This window comes from Nansenia antarctica, assembly GCF_963989245.1.
Source record: "Nansenia antarctica genome assembly, chromosome: 3".
Classification (NCBI taxonomy): Eukaryota; Metazoa; Chordata; class Actinopteri; order Argentiniformes; family Microstomatidae; genus Nansenia; species Nansenia antarctica.
In genome coordinates, this window is record NC_137688.1 from 65534822 (window position 1) to 65546296 (window position 11475).

An 11475-nucleotide genomic window follows, 5' to 3' on the forward strand; every position below is an offset into this window, starting at 1 on the left:
TATATTCTATGCTATAATATTTGGTCTGGTTTTTATCAATTTGGGCGGATTTTGAGCACTTATTGGGCTGGTAAACATCAGACCAATCTGGCAACACTGCTGACCACTCCTCTCAACCTCCCAGTAACAGCGTCCAGACAGACCCTTACGATATCTAGCTAGCTAAATAGCTAGCTAACTTAGCTAGTGCTAACAGCTGAACTGCAAAACTTATTCGCTTCATAACTTAGCAAATAACGTTACATTGATGAACAAAACATTCATTAATTGACTAAACATATCCATGTCTGACCATGTGTCAATCCTCCTGATTCCTGCATACACTACAATGGGGAAAAGTGCTCCCATCACCACCAAGACTGTCAGAACCTGGCCAGAAGGGTCCGCTCCACTGCAGATCTGCCTAAATGACACCCTATGGCAGGAATATGAGCATGAGGACCTGGAACAGTACACGTCGTCGGTTCTGAACCACATAGTGAACTGCACCAACTCAGTCACCGTGGACAAACGGGTCCGGGTCTACCCCAACACGAAGCCATGGATGACTGGGAAGGTCCAAAAACTGATCAACGAGAGGGACAACGCCTTCTTCGCAGGGAAGAGCACACCGCTGTACAGCTCCACCAGGGCCAACCTAAAGTGCGGCATCAAAGCGGCCAAGGCAGAGCACAGAGAGAAGATTGAGGAATGCCTCCTGAGCAACGACTCCAGGCGGATGTGGCAGGGGGTTCAGCAGATGACAAACTTCAGAGCCAACAGGCTCACAGCCGCAGAGGACGACCCCCTGCTGGCGGGAAAGCTGAACACCTTCTACGCCCGGTTCGACGAGGGGCGAACGGAGGTAACCGCAACACAAACACCACTCTCTCCAGCTCTCAGCAGCCTCACCCTCACAGAGCATGAGGTGAGACGCGTACTGAAGGCGGTGGACCCCAGGAAAGCCTCGGGGCCAGATGGCGTCCTGGGACGGGTGCTGAGAGACTGCGCCGACCAGCTGGCCGGGGTTTTCACCAACATCTTTAACCAGTCCCTGTCCCAGGCCACCGTCCCACCCTGCCTGAAAACCTCAACTATCATCCCAGTCCCGAAGAAAAGCACGGTGAGCTGCCTAAACGACTACCGCTCGGTGGCACTCACACCAATCATCATGAAGTGCTTCGAGAAACTAGTCCGGGCCCACATACTCACACGCCTCCCGCCCAACCTGGATCCATACCAGTTCGCCTACAGAGCCCACAGGTCCACAGAGGACGCCATAGCGACGACTCTCCACGCCACTCTATCCCACCTGGAGAGGGGAAACAGCTACGCGAGACTGCTCTTCGTGGACTTCAGCTCCGCCTTCAACACCATCCTTCCAGACAGGCTAGTGACCAAACTACTAGACCTGGGTCTATCACACTCTATATGTGCGTGGATCAAGGACTTCCTGACCGAACGCCCCCAGAGGGTGCGGGTGGGCCCCCACACCTCCACAGCCCTCAGCCTCAGCACTGGGTCCCCCCAGGGCTGCGTGCTAAGCCCCATTCTCTACAACCTCTACACCCACGACTTCACCCCCGTCCACCCCAGCAACTACATTGTAAAGTTTGCAGACGACACCACCGTGGTGGGATGTATCTCGGGGGGGGACGAGGCGGCGTACAGGGATGAGGTAGAGCAACTGAGCAAGCTGTGCAAGGTTAACAACCTGCTGCTAAACAAGTCAAAGACCCAGGAACTCATCGTAGACTTCAGGAGGAAAAAGTCTGAGATCCAGCCCCTGCTCATCGACGGAGAGAGCGTGGAGAGAGTCTCAACCCTCCGATTCCTGGGACATCACATGCGGGATGACCTGGCCTGGAAGGACAACACAAAAGGCACCATCAAGAGGGCACAACAGCGGCTATACACCCTGAGATGCCTCAGGAAAGAACACAACAAGCAGGAGATACTGGTGGCCTTCTACCGCGGCGCAGTGGAGAGCATCCTCACCTACGGCATCTGCAACTGGTTCTACAGCTGCACAACAGCGGAGAGAAACGCGCTACAGAGAGTCGTGAGAACAGCACAGAAGATCACCGGCGCCCCCCTCCCCTCTCTGGAAGAGCTGTACAACACACGCTGTCTCAGGAAGGCCTCCAAGATCTCCAGGGACCCGACCCACCCTGGGCACGTACACTTTATCAGGCTGCCCTCGAAAAGGAGGTACAGGACCCCGGCCGCTAAGACAAACAGACTAAAGAACTGCTTCTACCACAGGGCCGTCAAGGCCCTGAACACAGCAAAGGCCTAAGTTCTGGGCCCAGGACAGTCTGGACGGATTGTATGGCAGCTAGTGCTGAGGCACAAACATGTACATTTCAAGCCTGCAAACTGTGACACTTTAAATAACGTGAAAAAATACTTTTGTGCAATATGACAACCCTAGTTGACTATCTGTGCAGTATAGTACAGTGGATTGTGTACATAGCCTTTATTTATGTAAACCAGCTCCTTACCTTCTTGTGATTTTATTCTTTTTCTAAAAGTTTTTTTTTCTTTTTTTTTCCTTTCCTAACACCAGGGGAGCCACCCCTCCTAAATGTCGTTGTTTGGTACCTGTACTGTAGCAATGACAATAAAGTCCATTCATTCATTCATTCATTCATTCATTCATTCATTAGGTAATGAATTCTAAACGTAATAACAGATGAAAGCACAGGTGGGTATACCTGCTGGGCATTGCTGCCTGTCGCACCTCCGACGGTGCCAGTGGGCTGACTGCAGGGTCGTCAGCCGGGAGCCACCCTTCACTGATGTTTCGCTCCTTTAATCCCGGAACATCTCAAGGTGGTGGAGCAGTGACAGGGACGTCTCCCTGCCACTCCCTGCAGCCAGCCCTAGGATCCTCCTTTCCCCCACGCCTTGTCCTTTCTTCTGAGCCAGAGCCAGAAGCTCCCTTGTTCAGCCTCCTCCGCCAGGTCTTTGAGCGCCTTTCTCAGCTTGGATCCTGTGATCCCCAGCGACCTCAGGAGCCGCTGTGTAGATGTTCCTGTATAGCCTCTGCACCCAACTTCCACAGGATAGGTGACTGCCCTCCACCCTGCTTGCGAGCACGCAGCTGCCAAGTCTGTGTACTTTTCCTTCTTTCTCTCGAAGGCAGCCTCCATCCCCTCTTCCCATGGAACGGTCAGCTCCACCATGATGACTGTCCTCATCGGGGTAGACCAGAGTACGACATCTGGCCGAAGGGAGGTTGATGTGATCTCGTGTGGGAACTTCAGCTGTCGATCGAGGTCAGCTCTCATGTTCCACTCTCCTCCAGGAGACAGGAGGGACCACTGCTTCGTGCTGCTGCCCTGACTTTCTCCCCCTTGCCGGACAAACTGGATCCGCTGCTGTGATGTGACTGGGCTGCTCTTGTTTGATTCCAGTCTGCGTGCTTCCAGAATTTCTGCTAGTTTGCGCAGCACCCGGTCGTGCCGCCATCTGTACCGACCCTGCGTCAGTCCCGCCTTGCATCCAGAGAGGATGTGTCGCAAGTTTGGGTTGTTGGCGTTGCAGAGTTGGCAGGTCTCCTCTGTGCCGTACCAGAGGTGCAGGTTCCGGGAACTGGGAAGGGTGTCGTAGGTGGCCCTGATCGAGAAGCTCAGCCTTGCTTGGGGCAGCCTCCACATATCCTTCCATGTGATGGCTCTGTTGATCACAGCCTCCCACGTTGTCCACCTTCCTTGCTGTTGTTGGCCCACGGCTCTGATTTTGTAGCACTCCTCTTCGATCTTTACGACTTCAGAGATCACTAGATCTTTCCTTTCCTTCCTCGTTGCCTTGGACCACATCTTGGGTGCTGATCCCCATCCAAAACCAGTCCTGCCTGGCTGCAGCACCCCGACGATCTCCTGGTGTTTCAAGCGATTGATGGCCTGGTCAACTGCCTGCGTGGCATCCCACTTGCGTCCTGTGCGAACCTGGGCCTTGCTGTGTTGGACAAACGGGTCGGGTGAGTCTCTCAGCTCGAACACGAGTCTCACTTTCTCCTGTTTATAGCCCAGGCTGATGGATTTCAGTGGGAGCTTCAGTGTGGTTCTTCCAAACAGCGCTGTATTAGTGAGGCAGCGGGGAAGGCCCAGCCACTTGCGGATGTAGTTGTTGGCTTTTGCGTCCAACTTCAGCACTGTTGTTAAAGTGATGTCACACAACTTCAGGGGCCACATGAGACGTTGGTATAAGGTGAACTGGTAACACCACACCTTGAATTTCCCTGGCAGGAGGCTTTGGTCGATCTTCTTCAGGCCGTCCAAGAGCTGGGAAGTGACAGAAGAAGCCATGTGCTTGTCAGAAAGGTCAGCCGTGTAAAGCCTTCCGAGGCTTCGCACAGGATGGTCCACTAGCAGCGGGATCTTCTCGCCATCCACTGAGAAAGAGATGTTGTCATTCCGGACTCCTTTCCTGATTGAGAGACTGCGGGACTTAGTTGGTTTTATCCTCATCCGGGCCCATGTTAGGAGCTCCTCAAACCTCTTCAGAAGTCTCGCTGTGCACGCTGCTGTCTGAAGGAGTGTGGTGACATCATCCATATAGCTCCGTAGGGCTGGGAGTCGCAGACCTGACTGGGATCTGATTCCTCGGACCATCTGTCTTCCGCCGATTAGGATGATCTCAAACGCTGCTGTGAAAAGGATGGGGGAGATCGAACAACCCATCGCTATCCCTTTCTCCAGCCGGTGCCAACACGTTGAGAACTCCTGGGTTGTGTAGCATACATGGAAGTTGTTAAAGTAGGTTGCTAGTAGGCTCTGGATGCACGGTGGTATGTGGAAGAATTTGAGGGCAAAATGGATGAGCTGGTGGGGAACAGACCCATATGCATTTGCAAGGTCCAGCCAAACGACGTGCAGGTCTGATTTGCTCCGCTTCGCTGTCTGGATCTGTTCCCAGATCATAGCCGAGTGCTCCACGCAGCCAGGAAATCCTGGGACGCCTGCCTTCTGACAGCTGGTGTCGATGTAATTGTTTGCCAGGAGGTAGCTGGTCATGCGCTTTGCCATCACTGAGAAGAAGATCTTCCCCTCCACATTCAATAAGGCTATGCCTCTGAATTGGCTGATGTTATGGGAGTCTTTCTCTTTCGGGATGAAGGTAGTGACTGCTCTGCTCCATGCTGAAGGGATGGATTCTGTTTTCCAGGCAATGCCCATTAGTCTCCACAAAAGCTTCAGGGTCATTGGGCAGTTCTTGTATACCCTATAGGAGACGCCATTTGGTCCGGGTGCAGATGCAGCTCTCGCATGCTCCACCGCCTGCTTAACTTCAGACCATCTGGGGGGAGTGGTGTCAAACTGAGAAGAGGGCTCGGGTGGGAGCGGTACGTGCCCTGGGGAACCAAGGGGACTCTCCTTTTGGCTGTCACTGAGCTGGTCCTTGATGTGTTCCTCCAGCTCCTGCTCGGTGGTCTGCAGCTTCCCCGATTTCGTCTCCTCAAGCAAACCCCGGGCGTACTTGAACGGGTCCCGGAAGAAGTTCGTCCTTGCCTTTTCCTTGTTGCTTCTACGTTTCCTGATCCTTTCAGCTCGCCTCAGGTGGGTGAGTCTGGTTCTGATCTGACTCCAGAGGTTCTTCAACCTCTTGGTGGATTCTCTACCTGGCGTTCTGCTCTGATGCTCCTGTTGTGGGTCCTGCAGATGTGGTTGCAAATCCTGCTGGGGAGGCTGTTCTTGCTCTCTCTCACCGGATGCAATGGTGGGATCAGTAGCACTGTGGTGCTCAACCTGGCTCTGATTCCTCCTTGTCTGACCTACTGGCGCAGTGCAAGTTTGCATCTGATAGCTGCCGCCGCATTTTGTCCTCCCCTGGTGGATCCGCAGGCCCAAGTAGGTTGTTACTTTGGACCACCCACAGCTGCATTCTCTCAGGATCCTTTGATCGTTAGTCGTTGCCGTTCCAGTCGTTACCGTGTTATCTGTCCTGATTGGTCCATCTTCCATCCCGCCTCTCGGTGGACCGCCGGGTTGTTTTTTCCTTATTTTGCTTGTAGTTAGTTTGGGGAGTCCCTGTAGCAAGGCTACAAGGACGTGTTTAAAGGGTAACTAGCCCCGCCACCCCCGGTGCAGTCTTTCCTGCCGCCAGCCAGACTTCCCTGGCAGCCCACCAGTCTTTCCTGGATGCCAACTGCTCTTTTCTCAGTAGTCACTGGCAAGCCAGATTAAATAGATGAAAGCACAGGTGGGTATACCTGCTGGGCATTAAAACCACATTTAACATTACCTGAACAGGCACACCGCACAGCACAAGAGACAGCTCAGCAGGCAAATTCAAATCTCTCCACGTGAAATAGGGTGCAACCATTCGGGTGCATGAAATAGGGTGCAACAGTTTAAAAAAATAAAATAAAGATCCAATAATAAAAATACAACAAATGATATCAGTTGGTCTGTGTAACTGGGGTGGCAAATAGGTTGGCAGGACTTTTTTCAACGGTGGCGGCTCCCACCCTTTGTTACCATTGATAACTACGCAGCACATACCGAGACCCCCTATTGAATCTCTCTGGAGGCTGGGGTTGGTACCTGTCTTTCCCAATTTTCACTGCATGGCGTGTGTCTCCCGAATTCACTGCATGGTGTGTCTGGGTCCAGTGTGAGCTCACAGGCATCTGGGAGAAGAGCAGAGACCTAATCAGAGAAATAAGAGGAGTAAGATATCGAGCCTGTTTTTCATGAGTCTCTCCCTCTCCTAGATCTCTCTAATTATATCTCAGGGTTTGTGGAGAGTATCAGTGGAGAGAGACTGTTAGCTACTTCAGGATAAAGAGACTCACCTTGTGAAAACTGGGCTCTGGTCTGGGGCTCTGGTGGTAGTAAGATATCCACTGCATTCACTACAGACACACAAACACATTCACAGAAAGAGAAAACATTCACTTCATATCATATTACACACACATTATGTACTGTACACAAAGTGATGATTAGGACATTGGTCTGAAGTTAAAGGGATTAGAGCAAAGTGATGATTAGGACCGTGGTCTGAAGTTAAAGGGACTAGAGCAGACGTGGTCCAACTAAGGCCCATGGACCGGATCCGGAGATGTCTGAGTTTTAATCCGACATCTTTTAACCAAAACAATACATTTGATTCTGTTATGCCCTAATTAGTTTCAGCACAATATGAGGTCACATGCTATAAAGGTGAATTGTTGAATTTAATCTTTCAGTACAGCAGAACTCGTGTAGATGGCAGTAGAAGTAGGAGCCCCTGCCTGTTTCTGCTCAATCTTAGTGTGTATGTTACGGTACATGTGGGAAAACTAGGGTTAGGGTTAGGTGCTAGGGTGCTACAGTTAAGGTTAGGGTTAGGGTTAGGGGTAGGGTTAGGGTTAGGGGTAGGGGTAGGGGTAGGGTTAGACATGCCAGCATGTACCAAGTCAACGTAGCACCTAACCCTGACCCTAGTTTTCACACATGTACCGTATTACCACATGTACCGTAACATGTAGACAAAGTCCGAAAATGAATGAATTAATGAATGAATTAATGGTCTTTATTGTCATTAATACAGTACAGGTACCATACAACGAAATTTAGGAGGGGGGGCTCCCCTGGTGCTAGGAAAAAAAATACTAAAAACAAGAAGGGAAAAGAGCTGGTTAACATAAATAAAGGCTATATACACTATCCACTATACTATACTACTATACTATACAAATAAAACACTGTGCTGTACTCTATGCTATGCTATAAATATCCTAACATTTCCTATCTCTGAACCTTATACCTTCCCCACCTTCCAACGCAGCCCCACTTCGTAGTTGCTACTTGTAAAATATTTTTAAAAAATAAACATTGTTTATTCATAAAATGCGGCTGATATTCTGTCAGCGCCTATCAGCATTCATTAAAAATCCTCCAATACAATAAACATTTTATCTGTGTGTGTGTGTGTGTGTGTGTGTGTAAAATTCACTGTGAAAATACATAGGGGAGGAGTCGGGGCATGCGCAGATTATAGGTTTACCTAGGCTGCAGCCTAGGGCCACTACCACTAGGGGTAGTAAAAAATAAAATAATGCGTGAGACTTGAGAGCCCTGAATATCCGGTTGTTAAGTCTGAAGTCAAACGTGACGTTTTGCAATTTCCGGGTTCAAACCAGAAATTCTCCGCACCAGAATACCAGTATACTACAGCGGTAGAATGACAGTTTAATCGTTTTTTAGACTGGGATCTATTCATACAACAAGGGACACAGCACTTTCCCGTTTCCCCCATATTGTCAGGGTATTTGAGCCTCGGAAAAGCGCTATATAAATATAATTAATTATTATTATTATTATTGCTGCATTTCGAAGACAGCGCCTCAGCCAACTTTGGACCCGGAAACACGTCGCGACTTAACAACCGATATTCGGACAGACAACAGGAGAGGAGAGCAACAGAGAGACAGACAACAGGAGAGGAGGGCAACAGAGAGACAGACAACAGGAGAGGAGAGCAACAGAGAGACAGACAACAGGAGAGGAGAGCAACAGAGAGACAGACAACAGGAGAGGAGAGCAACAGAGAGACAGACAACAGGAGAGGAGAGCAATAGAGACAGAACTGAGGTGAGGTGAGCAACAGAGATAGTTCAGGATGATAACAAACAGTTCAGTATGACAGAGACAACTAATAGAAAGACAACTGTATGATTATAGAGTTTACATGTACAAGGAAATATTGTATGATAATAGAAAGGTACACTTTAATTTAATTAAAGAAGTAACAAAGAACACATTTATTATCACAATTGCATTGTGTTCCATGTCTTTCTCCATTGAATAAATAATGCCTAGTTGAATGGCTAAACAAGACAACTGTCTGGACAGTACTGCTGGAATTATTCACCTTACCGCTGCACAGATAGACAAAGAGTATAAGTCCATTCTGTTAACTTAACAGGGGTGCAAACTTGTCACCTTTCTGCTAAATTAGCCGTTTTTATCTCAAAATATGTCATCCATTTGAATTGTGTAGATCTGCAAAAAAAATTTTGTGGGTGGGTGGGGGGGGGTCTAAGTCTCATCCAAGTCACATGATGTGCGAGCTAACTAATCTCCCTGTCTGCTGAACTCTGTTGCTGTTGAAATAACCTTAAGCTTCAGGCAGCTAGGTACAATTCCAGACAGCATAGAGAACACAGTCAGAGTAAACTGTTTTCGAAGTAATTCTGCAGGTGTTAAGGTCAGGGCTGCCGCTACTTACACATGCATCATTGTTAGACCACCGTTAGTGCTAGCGGTATCTATTTAACACCATTAGTGCTAGCGGTATCCCCCCCTAAGGTTAGCCGCCCAAAAAAATGTGTCACCTTTTTGGGCCATCACCAGTTTGCACCACTGACATTAGGTCTACTCTGCTAACAAAGACTATTCCAGTTGATTTGTCAGTTGTTGTGCATTATATTTTTGTTGTGTTTGCAGTTTGCCCTTTAATAAGTTATATATACAAATAATTAAGTTATATATATTCTCATGCTAAAATCGACTGTAAATCCAGATTTTAAAGTTGATATTCTTCCCCGTGGAGCATGCCCCCATAACCTGTGCCCCACCCAAAAATGTTATCACCAGTGGTTATCACTGTGGTCAGCTATGACAGGTTTAGGCTAGTTAAGGATGACTCCAGGGTGCAACTGGTCTGAGTGACTTTTAATTAGTACATCTCTATCTCTCTCTCATTTTGGGAGGAGAAAGAAGAGATCAGAAGAGATAGAGTGGGAGAGCCATATAAGGCGTGTGCAAATAGGCTGGAAATTAAGTGTAGGTGGGAAGTGTTTTTTTTTAGCTGTTGAGCTGAGCAATCAGTCTGACTGCCTCAAGCTGCAGCAGATTGAGGGGGAGTACAAACCACTGGTCCATGGGGACTAGGACCATTGCACCCTTTGTCAGCAGATTCGCAATCTCCTCTCAGAGTGCCCTTGTCTTTACCGGGCAGGGCAAAACAGTCTCTCTCACCCCCCCTGAATAATTCAATAAATAATTCAGTCATTGGCTACCTATAGGAGTAAACCAATAGGAGCAGAGCTCTCCTATGGGGCAGAGCTCCACAAAATAGATCAGTTGAGCCTACATTTCCTACTACAACATCGCTAAAAGATTGAAATGGTTGCAGTCATAATAGTGTCTAAATTTGACCATGTGCTGTTGTAAGGAGTCAATCTTATCAGACCATTCCAAACATCTTGATTAATGTTATGTTATTTTACTGATTGTGTGTGTGTGTGTGTGTGTGTGTGTGTGTGTGTGTGTGTGTGTGTGTGTGTGTGTGTGTGTGTGTGTGTGTGTGTGTGTGTGCGTGCGTGCGTGCGTGCGATGTCCTTTTGCTTCAATAATGCCCGTAATGCCAAACGTTGTCCCTAGTAGAAGCTCCTCCCTCTACAAAAATTCCCCACAAGAAAAAAAGAGGCAAGCGATAGCGCGCGCTTCCTGTACAGCCTGGTCTCAATCACGTCCTCGTAGCTGAGATAAATTCACCCCACAACTTCATCGAACTCATAATCGTACTGAACTCAACATGTCTGGAAGAGGTAAAGGAGGAAAGGGACTCGGAAAAGGAGGCGCCAAGCGTCATCGCAAAGTTCTCCGTGATAACATCCAGGGAATCACGAAACCCGCTATCCGCCGCCTGGCTCGCCGTGGGGGTGTGAAGCGCATCTCTGGCCTGATCTACGAAGAGACCCGCGGTGTGTTGAAGGTCTTCCTGGAGAACGTGATCCGTGACGCCGTCACCTACACCGAGCACGCCAAGAGGAAGACCGTCACCGCCATGGATGTTGTATACGCTCTGAAACGCCAGGGACGTACTCTGTATGGCTTCGGCGGCTAAACTATTCGTAAACTCAACCACCCCCTACAAAAAACAACGGCTCTTTTAAGAGCCACCCATCTCCTCACAAGAGAGTTGATTCCATTGTTATAACACATTTTGTCAGGCCTGTACATTCAACGGGTATAGCTGTCATGAAAAAAACATACGTTGCCAAATCAATGTCAACGCAAGTAAATGCGTAGTCTTGGCATTCCACGACTAGAAATGACCATCCCACATGTGCACTCTAGAAAGAAAATGGTTATTATGGGGTAGTGTAGTGCTAACAATATTTATTGTTAATTTGGGCGGACTTGGTCCTCCATACTATAACAGCCCTGTCCAGAGTGTGTGTTGGGCAGATGTGTGTATATATTTATATTTATATGATGTTCCAGACCTTCGCTTGAGGAAATGTTTGTCTAACTGGACCTTGAGGAGAGAGTTTTAATTGAACACCCCTGGTCTAGGTTCGGGTGCTCTGGGCTAGGCTGGTCTAGGTTAGGGTGCTTTGGGCTAGGCTGGTCTAGGTTAGGGTCAGGGTTAGGGTCAGGGGTCAGGGGTCAGGGGGGGGGGGGGCATAGAGGGTTCTGGAAGAGAAGGGCAGAAGGGAAAGCAGTGTGTAGAAGTACCAGTCTGGACAGAAGATGGGTCAATAGTTGAGTAGTG

General features: G+C 49.0%; 3 protein-coding genes across 3 annotated transcripts in view; 2 read left to right on the forward strand and 1 right to left on the reverse strand.

Annotated features, from left to right (window-relative positions):
• LOC308152942 (histone H3.2) overlaps nt 1-11475 on the reverse strand; it is a gene marked incomplete at its 3' end in the record, with an annotated part of 136982 nt that overhangs the window by 55548 nt on the left and 69959 nt on the right. The window lies entirely within an intron of this gene.
• Nucleotides 1-11475, forward strand: part of LOC308152849 (histone H1-like) — a gene marked incomplete at both ends in the record, with an annotated part of 169670 nt that overhangs the window by 5083 nt on the left and 153112 nt on the right. The window lies entirely within an intron of this gene.
• Nucleotides 10513-10824, forward strand: LOC308152932 (histone H4; the record flags this gene model as incomplete). Its single annotated transcript, XM_080526004.1, has 1 exon — nt 10513-10824. The coding sequence occupies one exon, from the start codon at nt 10513-10515 to the stop codon at nt 10822-10824; it is 312 nt and encodes a 103-aa protein (XP_080382130.1).